The sequence below is a fragment of the Nestor notabilis genome, unplaced genomic scaffold (genome assembly GCF_000696875.1).
Source record: "Nestor notabilis isolate BGI_N333 unplaced genomic scaffold, ASM69687v1 scaffold1387, whole genome shotgun sequence".
In the NCBI taxonomy this organism is placed as follows: domain Eukaryota; kingdom Metazoa; phylum Chordata; class Aves; order Psittaciformes; family Psittacidae; genus Nestor; species Nestor notabilis.
The window spans coordinates 78,506-94,226 of NW_009936857.1; the positions used below are offsets into that span (position 1 = coordinate 78,506).

At 36.7% G+C, this 15,721-nt stretch overlaps 1 protein-coding gene across 1 annotated transcript in view; it reads left to right on the plus strand.

Annotated features, from left to right (window-relative positions):
• NFIB (nuclear factor I/B) overlaps positions 1-13,935 on the plus strand; it is a 64,282-nt gene extending 50,347 nt beyond the window's left edge. The window contains exons 11-12 of the mRNA XM_010018556.1: positions 5,502-5,590; positions 13,806-13,935. Of these exons, the coding sequence (XP_010016858.1) occupies positions 5,502-5,590; positions 13,806-13,935 (219 nt within the window). The remainder of the gene's footprint in view (positions 1-5,501; positions 5,591-13,805) is intronic.
• The last annotated feature ends 1,786 nt before the right edge of the window (positions 13,936-15,721 follow it).

Sequence of the window (15,721 nt, forward strand, 5' to 3'; positions counted from 1 at the left end):
TCCCTCCCCATTATTACAAATTTTTAATGACCACTTGGTTTGCTTTTCTTTATTCAGCATCAGCTTCTGAGAGTTGTTACGTGTTGATAATATAACTGCAGAGAGGGCACCATAAGAAAAGGCAAGGGAAGTGGTAAGAGCTAGTACTTTCGTGAGACAGTTTTTCTTAATTTTACTATTAGTACCTCGTGGGATTATAGTATGAAGTTAGATCTATTATTCAGTGCTCATCATCTGTGCTGAGAAATGTCTTAAATTAATTGCACATAAAAGAAAGGTTGGATAATCTCCACAATTATATAGGAGCATTTCTCTCCTGCCCACCCCGCTTCTTTCTCTGATTTGCATCTACTGAAGGTTTGTGGTTTCTAAGACTAGATTAGAGGAGGAAGCAGCAAATTGAGGAAACACAGTCAAATTCAGTCTTCTGCAAGTGGACACAGTCCTTTGCCAAACGGTAGCTGTGCCTCCATTCTTTTGGCCAAATAATTTTAATGGAGGTATCATTAGTTCAATAATGATGTCTTAAGGAATAGAATTCTCATAGTTATGTGATGGCATTTCTGTAGCCTCCTTGTGTTACTGTTCTCAGTGAATTTATTGTGTTCTTAGAGACAGGTTAATGTTGTTTGTGGTTTAAAAGCTAGAATTTTGATAGAAATACTAGTCATGTACTTTGTCTGTGTAAATAATATAACGAGATAGATGGATGGAAAGATAGATATTTGTATTCATTGCAGATAAATACAAATAAATATAGTTTCACAAACTTCTATTGGAATGAAGGAGATAACTGACAGCTTTTCTTTCTTGGATGTTTATTTAGTTTTAATGCACCTTGGAGCCTTGTATGGATGTTTTTATTTTTAATCAGAAAATATAAATAAACGTGATAGCTATTGAGGTCTATGAAGACAATGACCTCTAGAACTTTCTGTTCTCTTACAGTAAACTGTGCTAACTAACGCTGGCTGAGTTACTGAGGAGCTACTGAACTCTTCCAGTCTTTGCAATGGTTAATGCAGTGGCATGGTTTTCACCAGAGCTTGGACTTTCTGGGTGAAGTGTGTGGTGTGCAGGATTTTCACACAGCTTCGGCGTTTACGAGTGAGACATTTGCCATGTACATAGTAACAAGAAACACTTCAGGTCTCTAAAATGAAAAATCAGAGAACTGTAGATAGCTTTTTATTTCCTACACACCAGGCTTCCCTGCCTCTTTGGTAGGAAGTTGTTCTTACCAGATGCATCCTCTAGTTACTGAATCACACAGTTCAAAACAGAGTTCTCTTCATACTATTGAGCATGGAAATTGTAAACTTAAATGTCCACTGAACACAGAGTATCTGTTTGTAAAGCATTTTGGGTGGATGTTGCTTTTGCTTTCATTGAAAAGCTGAAAGAAGAACACAAGTGGATTCTTAAACAGAACTTCTTAGTAAAGCCAGGAAACAGGTTATCAACAGTTAGGCTGTTCTTATTGTGTCCCTTATCATAACTGACAGTTTGACGTAAAACTGGGTCACATGACCACCAGGGAGGTATGTAAATGGATAAGAGGTCACCTTTCACATATGCTTGCTGGAAAGGAAACACATTTAAAGGAAGTTTCAGTCAAAACAATGACTATATGCAAATATTAAGTTTTATGGGCTTTTCTCAACCAACAGATGCTATAGCACAGTCTTCTATCCCACTTTCCAAAATATGTATCTACTTCTGTGATGGCTATGGCTACTTTCACTAGCCATCACAGAAACTTGAAATGAATTAGCCACTCTTAAATAGGAGAAAATAAACCCTGCTTAAATATTAACCCATAAAAATTATTCAAACGAAGATTAAAATTGAACTGTGGGGTTTTAATGTACATAGGATTTGAATACTTAAAACACTGCTGTATGGTTATGCTTGCTAGGTGCCCAGTTTAAACTGAACAGGCAGATACAGTGAAATTTAGCTCTTGGGTAGAACTTCACATCAGTGCGTCTCACAGCACTGGAAAGTGCAAACCCCAATAACTTCCCTGCCATCTTACAGAGGGCAGGACAGGAACAGAGAGGTAAACACCTTTAAGGCAGGTGGAAGGGTTAGGTCTACAGCTCTGCTTCTATGTGGGCTGTGATCCCATCCCACGGTGCAGCTGAGATGGGTGAAGGAGTTGCACTGTGTCCCTGGAGAAACACTTGCAGTGGGCTTTGTGCTTTCCCTTATTTCACGAGTGTAGCAGTGAGGATGTATCTCAGGGATGAGAGACTGCAGCAGTGAGGACATGTTGCTGCAGCTCAATAAGTCTGGAAATGGCTGGGCTGCCTGTAGCGTTTCCCCATCTGCTGCAATGCTGGGCATCCTTTTCCACTTCTGAATACAGACCATGTCCTTTTTCTGTGTGGTTATGTGAGAGATAAATAAAAAAATCAGTGATAATGTTTTGTGGATGGAAGGTGTTACTGAAGTGGTGGTTATGCGGCTTGCCTTGCTGAAAATAAAACTGTGGGGCTGAAGAGCAGGCCTTTCCAACAGGCTTCTAGGAAAGACTTTTCACCACATCACATGCCAAATCAGGTCATTTGATTTGCATTCATAACTTGTTTTTGAGAAAGTTAGTAATGTTTTTCAGCATTTATTAAATGTCTCATGAGAACTATTTCTCAAGGCCCTCTACTGAGGAATTGAAGTTTTCTCAAGTAGCCTTTAAGTAGTTTCCTGCCTTTCCCTTTCACATGTCCTGCAGAGAAACTTTTTTAGATGGCTTATGGTGGGTGAGAGTGAATGTGCCTTCTTGTCTCCAGCTAACACAGAAACATGATTTTAGAGGTCACTTAATTTACTCTGAGGACTACAGATAGCCAGAAAACTTTCAACATGACTTCAGACAACACATAGCACTCAAAATACTGTACTAAAATGCCCTACATCCTCCCAAAGCTGCGTACTCATGTCAGGTCTGCTCCCCCAGGCTTTCCCTAGTGGGCTGTTAGGACATCCTCCAAAGGCAGCATTCCCACTGTTGCTGTGAACAGACGTCTTCTTCCATCAAATGGAGCCAGGGCTCATAGAGCTCTTTCAAGCTTCTCCAGTCTTTTACCCTGAAAGCACTCAACGCATGTGAAGGATGCAGACTTTGAAACTGATATTTCTGCATACTTTTGAAAGTGTATTTCTAAATCTTAGACATTCTGATCTCTATGCAGGAGTGATTTGGGAGAGGAAATTTTATGTGATGAAGGAAAAGAAACCATTTTCCTGGCAGGTTAGAATTTAAAGACAACACAGCAGCTATATGAGCCTGCTGAGGAGTATGAAGCAATAGTTCTTAACATTGGAAAGGTGCTTACCAACATAGTTGATGTGGTCCTGGCCTTGTCATACAGATGTGCAGATGTGCAGTTCTTCAAGGTGCTGTCAGTACCACAAGTATGGCACATTTGGTGCAGTGAAGAGCACTACAGTTTACATTAACTATAGGTGTGGTGTAGCATGAGTCTTCGTATACATGTGCACGTGTCTACAGTTTATATATAAAATGCACGTGTTGTATTTTTACCATTACTGTATTCAGATGTATAGTATTGAGATATGTATGATGATATAATATGAAGTATGTCTCTTTTTAGAGCTTTCTTAATGATAAATTTAACATATTAACTGTATATGTAGAAAGTTTTCATACACACTGTGGGAAGAATGCAATGATTTTGTGCAGAAGCTGATTTACTAAAATGAAATGTATCAATTCCTTACTGTTTTCCCCACATGGCAAAACCAGTCAGGTTCTTTAGCAAGCTAAGTACTTACCAGATTTTTGAGCTAGACCTAAGTGCATAAACTCTAAGTTTGTAATTTTAGTATTCTTTATGGTTCTAATCAGCCAAAGGACTTTTATTTGTAGATTTTATATTTCATGAAAGAAGAAAAGGGGTGTGTGTTAACCTTTCAGTCTTGTGTTTCAGCTGGATGTGAGTTTTTATACCTAAGTTACAAAGCTTTAAAATATACATCAGTAATGAAGATTACATTCTTAAGGATTATAGCAGAAACACTTCTACTGTGCATTGAGTAACTGAGCTGACATATTTTACTATGTCTTTAATATTAAAGTTAGGTTTAAAATAGTGTTTTGTATAGTGACTAAACCAAATATTTACTTACCCCTTTCTTCAAACATATTTAATGTATTATTCACAGTTACCTCTAGCAAACTTTTTGACTGCATGTTTCCTTTTCTGGTTAATTTCATGTGGTTTAGTCATGCTTTTAATGGCCTTTAGAAGGTCCCTTGGAGTTCTTTAGATAACAAACAAGAAACAATCCCTATGAAAACACCAGAGACTAACATTTCCATCTCTCAGACCTTAACAGCAGGAAGCTTATGAGTCTAACAGCCAGACAGGGTCAGGTTTGCAATATTGTCTTGTCCTTAGCATTTGTATTTTTCAGGAAAAGACTGCAATTAATTGTGCTCCTATGAAAATAGTTTGTTGTAGTTTGTTTGCTATAGCATGTGCTATCTAAAGGCTAAAATGAAAATGCATTGAGTACAATTAAACTCATCAACAACATTATCTTCAGTTCAGTGCTGTATCATATATAATCATACAGCAATATATATACAGCATGACTATACAGAGGTTAAAATGTATGTTTTTTTATAAGCCAGATAAGTTCACTTCCTTAAACTTAAAAATAAGCAGTATATCATTTCAATAAATCTGCTAACACTATAGGGCAATTGTTAAATAAACAGAGCTATAGAGGATTGCTTGAACAATCTGTGAAGGCAGAAATGGTGATTTGAGGATCTGGGAAGAATTTGTTTCAGCTGACATTTAGTACATTCCTCATTATATTAAAATGCAATAAAGTATTTTAAATGCTATTATTCTGAGTCTACAGCAAGATTAGATTATTTTATCACCTCTTGCTAAGTAATACCACTTTCAGTAACACTAGATTAATAAACTTCAATCACAAAATACCTTTATGCTTCTTAAATAGTGAGATAAGGACATAGAATTTGTTTAATCTGAGCAAATTTTCCATAAATTGCATGTCTTCTATGTTTCATGAAATGCATGCTACAAGATATCAATTATATTTGACCTTTACTTAATACACAGTATATAGAGCATTGCTTAGAGAAAACAGCATTTTAATTTCCTTTCTTAAAGTATCTTGCTATTGAATATTAACATTTCCTTTTATTCCAGCTCAATTTGTAATCTAATAATGGCTAATTGTTATGTGCTAAACACTAGTTACTCTTTTATGCTTTATTAATAGAGGAGCATATTAAAGTAGCAGTATCTTAAGCAAATCTGTAGGCATTTATTTCTCAGAATAAGTTATTTTTGTTTGTTTGTTTGTTTTATCTTTTAAAGTTACTTCTTGGGAAAGTAAGGCTTTTGCCATGTACAGTACTAGTTTGCATGTATTCATTTAAATACTAAAAACTGTAGAACTGCTCAATCCATATCTGACTGCTAGGTTTCAATTGACAGCTGAGAATTTGTGACTGGACCATGAATCAAAACGGCAGGCATTTATACCCCAGTGCCAGTGAGGATACATTGGGAATTACTTGGCAAAGGTAACATTTTAATTATTTCCACTCCTACACCACCTCTAAAAAAGTTGCATTGGGCTACAGTATCTGTGTTAGTGGGCCTATAGAGGAGTATTTGACATCATTTGATCAATACACGCGTGTAACATTTCTCCACACGTATTCAGGTTATCCTAGTGTAAGCTGAATTGAGAAACTGCCTTAAGCACCTGAAATGACAATGCTGTGTTGTCAAATGCATAGGTTTCATAAATTCATGGGAATACTTATCTTAGGCTTTAAAAATGAAAATGTAATTTGCAGTCATATTTTGGGGGGCTTAGTGGTTAACACAAAGAAAACCGTGCTGTTACAGCTGTAGACAAGTATAATAATAAATGTCTGAGGTGGTGGTGGGTTTGAGCAATGAATAACCATACTATTCATAGAAACTTCTATGACTGATCATAATCAGCTGGCGTAGATTTAGTTCACTAACATATACATGAAGGTAAGATAAAAACCATCTTATTTTTCAATTAAATAACAGAATAATTAGGAATGATTTACACAAAGGAGAGTTTATTTTTGTATGAAAAAGAAGCAAATATGATAAAACCCATTAACCTTTGGTACATTAATAAATTACCCATTATTATCTTTTACATCTCTTGATATATAATGAATTATGGTAACAGTAGAGGTGTGTTTCTAAATAGGTGTGTAACAAAATCAGCATAATTGTGATACATCGGGTTTTCACCTCTTTCATGTGCAGGGTTATGTGCAACATTCAACACTTAATGGGGGTTATATGTGTAAAGCCTGTGGGTTAGAAGCCTGTCAGATGAAGTATTAGCTACTCACTCTCAAAATAATGAAATTCTCAAGTACATTAAGATCATTTAGGTAACTCTTTTTTTTTTTTTTTTTTTTTTTTGGCTGTACAGATGAAGAATATACATATTATCCATTAAAAACCCAAAAAGAAACAACAACTTTCTTTTTTCATAACCACAGTTCTGTGATAATAACTCTATTCCTAGAGACAGAAGGTGAGGGGAAGCTGTGAAATTCTGTAAGGCTCAGTTAGGAAAATATAACCTTAGTCACTCTGTGAGAGAGCAAGAGCATACATAAGAAGCAAACTTAAGACATGAGAGTGAGAAAAAGTGTGTATGTGGTTGTGTGTACGTGTACGTGTGTATGTGTTTAAGTCTGATGACATGAGCTTGAGCCTGAATCTCAGCCACTCATTACATCATTGATATTAATTCCAGTGGGACCACTCATAAAAGCCGGCATGATGGGTCTCTTTTAGAGCATGTTGAGTATTTGCAGAATATTCACAGACTGTAAGTAAATTTTCATTGCCAAACTGTACATTTTAAGTTAGCTATTGCCAAACCTATTTTTATTCCAAACTATTGTTATTTATATTCATGCTTGTAACAATCTTTTTGTGTTAGTTTTATGGGTTAACTGTTACTTTAACATTACATTTACACTACCCAGGCAAATGCACTAAGTTAGCATTTCCTGCTTTTGGTCTGCTGTCTTGACACATGAGATTAGTACAACAGCTGGTTTATTCCTGGAGATGCTGAGGGGAGTTCTGTTCTCAGAGTGCTGAATTTCCTTCTCAGCTCTAGCTGTAGGGGTGTACAGCTTTACAAACATCATTTTCTCCTCCCAGCACCACCCTGCATTAATGCTGTGGCAAGCACATTTTGGCAAACACAAACACCTGTTAAAGCAATGGTTCATACCCTCTGTCCCTCCCTCTCCTACCCTCCTTTGCCCCGCCCCAATCCCCTTAGGCAATATTTTGGAATAGAAATATCAATTCTTAACAATTTAAGAACAAAAGTATCCTGATTATAAAAGTGTTTGTAGAAAGAAAACCTAATGGTTTATGGTCTTTTCCAATTTAAATGTCTGACTCAAAGGGTTTTGCCTAACTCTGTAATGCAGAAAGATGTGCAGAACATTATGTTTCCTCTCCATATAGGCAAACATCTTCAGAACACTTCCTAAGAAATTAGTTGTATTCAAGCCAGGCTTGCATGCTGCCATCCCACAGGAAATGGGTCAGCAATCCATTAAGATGCCATTAGATAATCTAATTTGGAACTTAATCTCTAAATTAACCATGCTCCATACTTGAAGCATACTTGAGAGAAAGAAAAAAAGTTTATGTTTGAATTGATAGGGGAGCCGAAGCGTGAAGAAAGCTGTTTGTTTTTTCTGTAGCTGTGGTCACGTCTCAAGCTGTCTGGTAACCAGGAGAAACCAGACATGATGTAATTCCAGATTGAACTTGAACTTCAGGGACTTGGAATGGGGGAACAATGGACCATAGGAATCAATAATGTCCATTTTCCACATGATTATGTTTGGAGCTTTAAGTTAACCTTTATGGGATAAGCAGCAAGAACAGCAGTGTGACCAAAATGAATGAGATGATCCAGAAGCAAGATGTTAAAGTAAAGAAAACAACTTCAGTAATATTTTCTGAGCAGCACTGCAGATTCCAGCAGGATTAGAAAAGTTCCCGGTCTGCAGTGAACTGGTTGCCTGTTCCGAGCACTCTTTGTTCACTTAGGTAGGACAAACTTAATCTTATGTTTCCTGTCAGATGATTTTTGGCAGCACTGCTAGGGAAGGAGGAGCATATTATAGAGAATTCCGAAGTCTAAACTGTATCTTTAACCCCTTGGTTACTCTAATTTTTTACCTCTTAAGCATCTTACCTCCAGTTGTTTCTCTTGAAGCAGTAAAACTACACTGTTTCAGTTTTATTTGTTTGTTTGTTTTATTTTGTGTGGTGCAGTTAGGGTTAGCTGCATTATTATTTAGCCATGCCAATATGATAAATAAACTCTTAGTTATATTTTATAGAAGTGTTAAAGTAAAAAATCCAACAGATTAAAAGTGGTAATAGTAATATTTTTGGGGAAAAAAGCAGTGTAGATATGGAAAGTGGAGAGTCAGTTTTTCATAGGTGACCCAATGGTCTCTGGTAACCCAAGCCCATGTTCTCCATGGTTTGGCTCTGTGGCAGGCAGTTCTCCACTGGGTCATAGCCCCTTCTGTGTGTTCGCAAACCTCTTGTAGCCCTGTCTCTGCACCAAACACTCATGCATGCATGGTCCAGAGCACAGCATGGGCGTGCACCATTTCTCTGGGCCCTTCCTCTGCTGAGGATTTTCTTTGTTAGCAATGGGCTCTGTGGCCTCTTCCCGATCTTTTCTTATCCTTTTTTTTTTTTTTTTTCACACTGTCATAAAGAGAGAATAGAATAAGAACTACAGCAGAATTCCTTTTTGCCTCCTCTATCTGCTCAATGGGTGGTATGTGCCTGCTAAACTATGAAAGTCATCCTAGATAAAGCTGACATATACTTAATATATTTCTTGAAATAAATGCTCACCTTGGAGGTGAAATTTGGCAGCTATGTAACTAGAGATACCAGTTCAGAATGGTAACAGAAGTACCACATTAAGTGGATGCTGAAGGGGTGGTTATTCCTTTGGCAGAAATGCACAAATGGGAACTTAGCCAGGGCACTGAGGTTAGCACAATTGCATTCCCAAAGTTCATACAATCTTAACAATTTGAAATGGCAAAGTTCTCTGGACTTGTGTGGGCAAGCAGTTGCTTAGTACAGAGATAGATGAGCTTGGTGATTCGCTAGTGCCGCTTCTTTTGACATTGAAGGCACTTCTGCTTTTTCTGTCCAAAGACTGACCTGGCATGATCTGATCTACCTCCTCTAAGCTAGTGAATTCATGCACAGGGTAGTAAAGCTGCAAGAAGGAAATACTGGTTTAGGTATACTTTCTGAATGATTAAATACTTTCATAGACTTCTGAAGCTGTAATAGGAAGACGGTAGTAACTGGTGGAAAATAAAAATCTTGAAATCCTTCTGATTTACTTAGATCTAATTGGATTTATTTTTTTATTGTGTTTAGTTAATTAACATTATTATACTCTTCATGCTATTATAACCTCCAAAACAAACTGTATGTACACATAATATTAGTATTGTTTGTGTTCCATTCCAGTAATGTTTTGATCAGAGGTTAAAAGAGCAATTACTATCTTTAAGAGGAAATCATGGCAGGAATCTTCATTGAATCAATATGTGAAAAGCGTAATAGAAACTGTAAAGGAGAATGTTAACCCTGTAGGATGCTTGCAGACTTTTTCCTTGCTATTATATTACATTTGAACTGATAAATAGGTTATACTTGCTGTGGAGGGAACTGATGACACGTCTAATAGTCTAGTTATAGTGAGAGAAAACTGTCTCTGGTAGTGAAATTACTTAGTGGTATAATGCTTCAGGAAGGTGGTCCTGCAATCATTCTCTCACAAAGGCTACAAGTCTGAATCTCATAGCAGTTCCTGATGGCACTTCTCACATAATTTTCTTCAAAACTTAGCCTAGAGCAGATTTTTGAGGTATCATTTAATATTTCAGGGGATGGGCATTTATATTATAACCTCTGCTCACAGATTTCTTCAGGAACAGCGAGCTGGAGGGTAGGGTAGACCTGATTTATGCCACTCATACGTGCAGAACTGTTTTATCAGGTGAAGCCACATGGGCAGAAGGACGTCATTAACTTCTGCAAGGACAATCAGCTTGCCTGTGCCCTGGGCAATGAAAGGAGTTTTGGCTTCCCCTGTGTTGAGGCAGTTAGTTGAACAGAGAGAGAGCATTGCCCCTGCTTTTGTGAAACCAAGGACTGGAAGTTTGGACTTCTGGTCCAAACTGGTGGGTAGTGTGGTGAAGGGAAAGGTGTTCTCCCCTTTCTTGCTGTCGTCACTCATGTGGGTCCCAGGCAGAGTTTGCTTTGCAATCAGCAGTAACATGTCCTTCTGCTAGGATGCTCTGCAGAGAAACTGCAGTAGATAGTTTCCAAGGCAAAAGCTAAACCGTGATGCTCACAGAAGCCACTTCAGAGCAGGTTTGAGAAAGCTGACAGGGGATCTTGCTTTTCTGGGCTGTCAATCTGGCTTGGCTGCACACAGGCGCACTGGGGAGCTACAGAACAGGCTTTGGTTCAAATGGTACTTGAAAGTTCATTCAAATTTACCACAAATGTAATGGGGTATGTGAGAATGTTAGATAGCATATACAGCTTAGCAGAGACTAAGTTGGGGTGTTTTTTAATTCTTTGTGTCATAGCTGTTCTCAGAGCTTTGTGCTGTGATTAGTGTTATTCACCTCAGTAATTTTCATTCAGGTTTCCTCTTTTGTTTGCAGTAAACACTTGGTGATATCACGACTGGGGTGGCTGGAGGTAGAGTTGGATCAAACTGCAGTATAATAAGGTTAATTTCTAAAATACAACTGGAGGTCATCAAGCCTTGAACATAATGGCATAGGAGGTGCTAGTGAACAGCATGGATGTCCTGTCCTTCCTCTGGCTGCCTATGGGGTCAGCCGCTGCCTGTCGAGTGTGTGTAGATCAGAGACTTCAGCCCGCCTTTAGAGGCTTTCTTACTCCCTGAAGATTCATAAGCAGCATTGATGAATTTGTCGCAATCTGCATTTTTGTCATGGTCTTAATATAAGGTGGGAGGCTTAAAAGATTTAAATAAGCACCTATTAGATTTATAGGTCATATGGTAAAAACTGCCCTATTGGTCATTTGCCACAACTTGTTTTTATTGACTGCTTTCCACAAAATCAAGATCTCTGTCTCCTACATGAAATTGTAGATAAGAAAGCTGCTACAAATAGTACTTTGTTCTTTATCAGCAATGACTGCGTTCCTTCACCTGCTGTAATCATTAGAAGGTTGTCAACTTTAAAACAAAGAAAAACAAAGAAAAAAGTCACATATGTATGTGTCTAGCCACTGAAGTGCACTGTAAATCTTCAGAAAGATAACGCTGGATGCTGTGTACTTAGCCTTTGCAACAGAAATTGTTGAAATACCATGTTGACCTCACACAAAATTTATATTCTTTTAGTTTATTCTATTTTATTTAAAGTTGCTAAATACTGTAAATCCCAAAGGACAGCACAGAACTGTGCACTATAACATGTATGTTCAGGCAGATACTGAGGAAACAAAAGTGTTTGGGATTTGTATTTTTATTTTTATATTTTATTACTATTTCCTATTTTTATAAATCCCTGTACTTGAAAATGATTTGCATTGTGTTTGTTATTTCAGAATTTACTTCTTAATATTACTGAAATCCAAAGAGGAAGGAGCAAAAATGCATTTTAAGATAAATTGTAAAAGAAGATGAAGCATAAGTTGAAACAGTTAAGCCCCTTAAATGGGGTTCTTTTATTGACTTTTTTGAGTTTTCTTTTTGAAACATAAGCTTTTCATCAGATCATATTGGACGAATCTTTCATGCATAAGTAGGTTTAAGTCTTCATGCATATTTCAAGATTTTCAACCCCCTTGAATAATATTTGTACTTCAGGCATTTAAGATACATTAGGATATTCATATTATTTATATTTCTTTGAGAAAAAAAAGAAGTCCCGCTCCCTTCAGAATCTGACCATCATTGAGACAAGCATGTCAGCAATTTTTTTCCACTTTTTGATGTGTAAACCAGCACCAGAAATTGTTAGGAATCTAAGTAATCAGTTAACAAGTTTAGAGAGGTGAAGAGTATCAAACAGGAGTAAATGACAGAAGCTGTTTGTATTACTTTTAATACAAAAGCCATTAGGAACATGTCACTTAGAGTTCACAAAATAGGTTGACCTCTTTCCTTACTGTTTATGCAGCAACATAAACAGGAAAGGATCACATAAATCTGCCAAGTGAAATGTAGTTATTTTATACCCATTTAAAATAGATAAAAAAGGCCTGTTTTCCTCTTTGCACCCACTGCTACAGAAGTGCACCTGCTCATGCAGAGTGGGAGCAGTGCAGAGGGGCGACCAAAGATAGGGAAGGAAGAAAACTTCCAGCATCTGTCATCCACAAAACTTATGTTGGAAGTTTCAGTCTTCAGATGTGTTATCATGAAGCTATCAGTCTAATCTCAGTGTGAATTCCCACGTAAGGGGTTGTATTTGTAGAAACACCTAGTGCAGAGAAAAGCTCAGTAACAGTGAAACACGGAGGAAGCATGTGTTTGCACAGAGTGTTCTGGTGTTGTTTGGCAGTGATTGCTGACATAATGATGCTGATTTTCTTTTGAATAAATTTGATGAGACTTTCTCTAAAGTCCATTATTTCTAGGATGCCAGAAACACATCTAAGGAGCAGGCAGCTCAGGGTCTGCTCTGGGTACTGAATAAAGGCAGCTGAGGTCTTTCTTTGAGTATCCATCTTGGAAATGATAAGGGCTTGCGGTTTACCAACCTACTACAGGTTGGCGCCTGATAAACATGTGAGTGCCGTTGGGACTTAAGCTCCTCAGTGAAAAAGTTACTCTGAAATTATGACTTAAGTCCCAAAGTCATTGAATTGCCTTTGAAAATATTTTCTTTCTCAGATGTTCATTGAAAAATTTATAGTACTTACTGCTATACTTGACTCATGGCTACCCTTTACTGCAAGTGCTTACGTTTGGGCCCTGCATTATACAGGGGCATTATATATGCTATACATGTTCCTTAAGCACTGATACCTTTTGAGAAAAATCTATAAAGAAAGCAAGTTTTTTTAATTTTAAAGATACTGAGGGGAGCCAAACACCTCAGAGGCTCATCTTGGGACTGAGACTAGTGCCACATTGTAAGAGGGTAGGATATTGTACAGAAAGCTGAACCACCTGTATATCGTGTTCTTGAAAACAGCAACCTGTGCATGGTAGTATATTTGACTAGCTCTTAAATAACATCCTTGTGTTATATAGTGTCATGTCTATGCCTTAGTTGCGTCTGCTCTATATATTCGTGTCTGAAATTTTTGGGAGCTCTCATAAACAAACAGTCCACTTAGTGTTAAGACAGCAGTAATACTACTTGCAACTGAGATTAACACTGTGATTTTTATTTCAAACAAGTCATACTTGCACAAAGAAAACTATGAAGTAGAATCTCAAGCAATATGCACAAATTTGATTTCTTATTTTATCTTATTAATATTAATAATATAATGAATAATATTTATTATTGTGCTATTAATAATGCATATGGCTTAACCCTGATTCAAATAAATTATGTTCTTCTTTTTGCAACATGATTAATTTATCTTCTTTTTTTCTCTCTTTCTCTCTCTCTCTCTCTTTTTTATCTCTCCTTATCTTTTTTCCCTTTTTAACAGTCCTGGTACCTGGGCTAGCTTGGTTCCTTTTCAAGTTTCTAATAGGACACCGATCCTGCCAACAAATGTCCCAAATTATGGTTTGAACATAATTGGAGAGCCTTTCCTTCAAGCAGAAACAAGCAACTGAGGGAAAAATAAAAAGTAAAAAACAAATTTCAAAAAGAAAGGAAGACAGGAGGAGAAAAGAAACTGAAGAAAGAAGAAAAAATAGACCAGCAATTGCAGCTCTTACAATCACTAATTCCCTTATGGTTGAAACTGAAATGACATACAAAGGGTCGATGATATTTCACTGATGGGTAGAATGCAGCCCCTGCTAAGTAGCCTTTGTTATATGAAGTCCGCTGGGAAATAGATGTTCTGTCTCTGACAATATATTTTAACTGACTTTCTAGATGCCTTAATATTTGCATGATAAGCTAGTTTTATTGGTTTAGTATTCTTGTTGTTTACGCATGGGATCACTATTCCTGGTTATCTCACAAAACAAAGGCTAGGCAGCAGCAGCAGAGCTGCAGGACAAGGGCCATGAGCCAGACATTTTCTCAACACTCTGATTTCTAAATGTTTTAAAAATAAGCTCTGTAGCCTTTAGTTCTTAGTATGGATTTATTAAACTTTGGCCCTTAATTCAGCCTTTTCTAGTGTGTTATGCAGTTTGACATTTTCAATCAGTATGAACACACAGGCTCTATGGAATAAATGCCTCTATGTAGGTATAAGTGTTATCTCCTCATGCAACAGTAAAAAAGTAAAAAAAAAAAGTGAACATTTTCCCCACTAAAGAAACACTTACAGAGGCAAGTGCAATTTAAAAATCATATCTAAGGGGTCATCACTATAAGTCCTTCAGCCCTTGGACTCTAAATTGAGGGGATTAAAAATAGAAATAAAAATTACGTTGAACAAACTTATTTTTCCCCTCAGTTTTTGAGGGCATTAAAAGGCATTAAATCAAGACAAATCATGTCCTTGAGAAAAAGAAATCAATGGAAACACAGCACTTATGTTGGTTTAGCTGCTGCCTCCACATAGGGGTAGGATTTATTTATTTAAAGTTACTGGTTGCATCAAGAACCCATAGGGTTTACATGTTTCTGTAAAATCTGCATTGTAGAGACAAAGAGATAGGCAAATCCATGTCACAAGGGCAAAGCTTACAGTTTACAAACTGGTAATACCAGGATGGGGATATGTTATATTTAAATAATGCACTCTTAATGTAAGTTTAGTTACAGGGTGCTGAAAACTTGCATGGTGCTTTCAGAAGTTAGCCTTGTTCAACAATTATCACATATTAACAGAAATATAATGTGCATGGGCAGACATTTTGCCTCTATGTCTCTTTAAAAAAATAATTAAAATACTCTTTCCAGTAATCCTGATTTGCACGAAGTTATAATGTCCACATTACGTGCCTTGCCTTGAAATCTAAAAAAAAACGGAAAAAAAACAAAAAAAAGAAAAAACCACACAAAAAAAAATTTGACATCACTACACTTGTTTTGCTGCATTTATTATAATTTTAAATCTTTACCATTTTTATGACAAAATATTTTGTACTCCAGATGGGAAAAAAGCGTGACATCATGGATTTTTTAGACAGTTATACCTTTATCTCACATTTATAAAGCATATCATGGCTGTGTATAGTTGCCGCTTAAAAATTGTAATCAACCAGCAATATTTTCAGTATTTTGGTGTTTTTTCTATTAACCTTTCATGTTTTTCATCTTCCAATTAATATTGGGGGGAGGGGATACAAATTTATATGAATTATGCAATACCAAGTTTTGCCTATGTAGGTAGTGCTTTTAGCTGTATTGGTTATTATAGGTAAGTACACAGATTTAAAAGAAAAAAAGAAAAAAAAAGAATAATGTATGCTTTTTTTCGTTTGTTTTAATTGACCA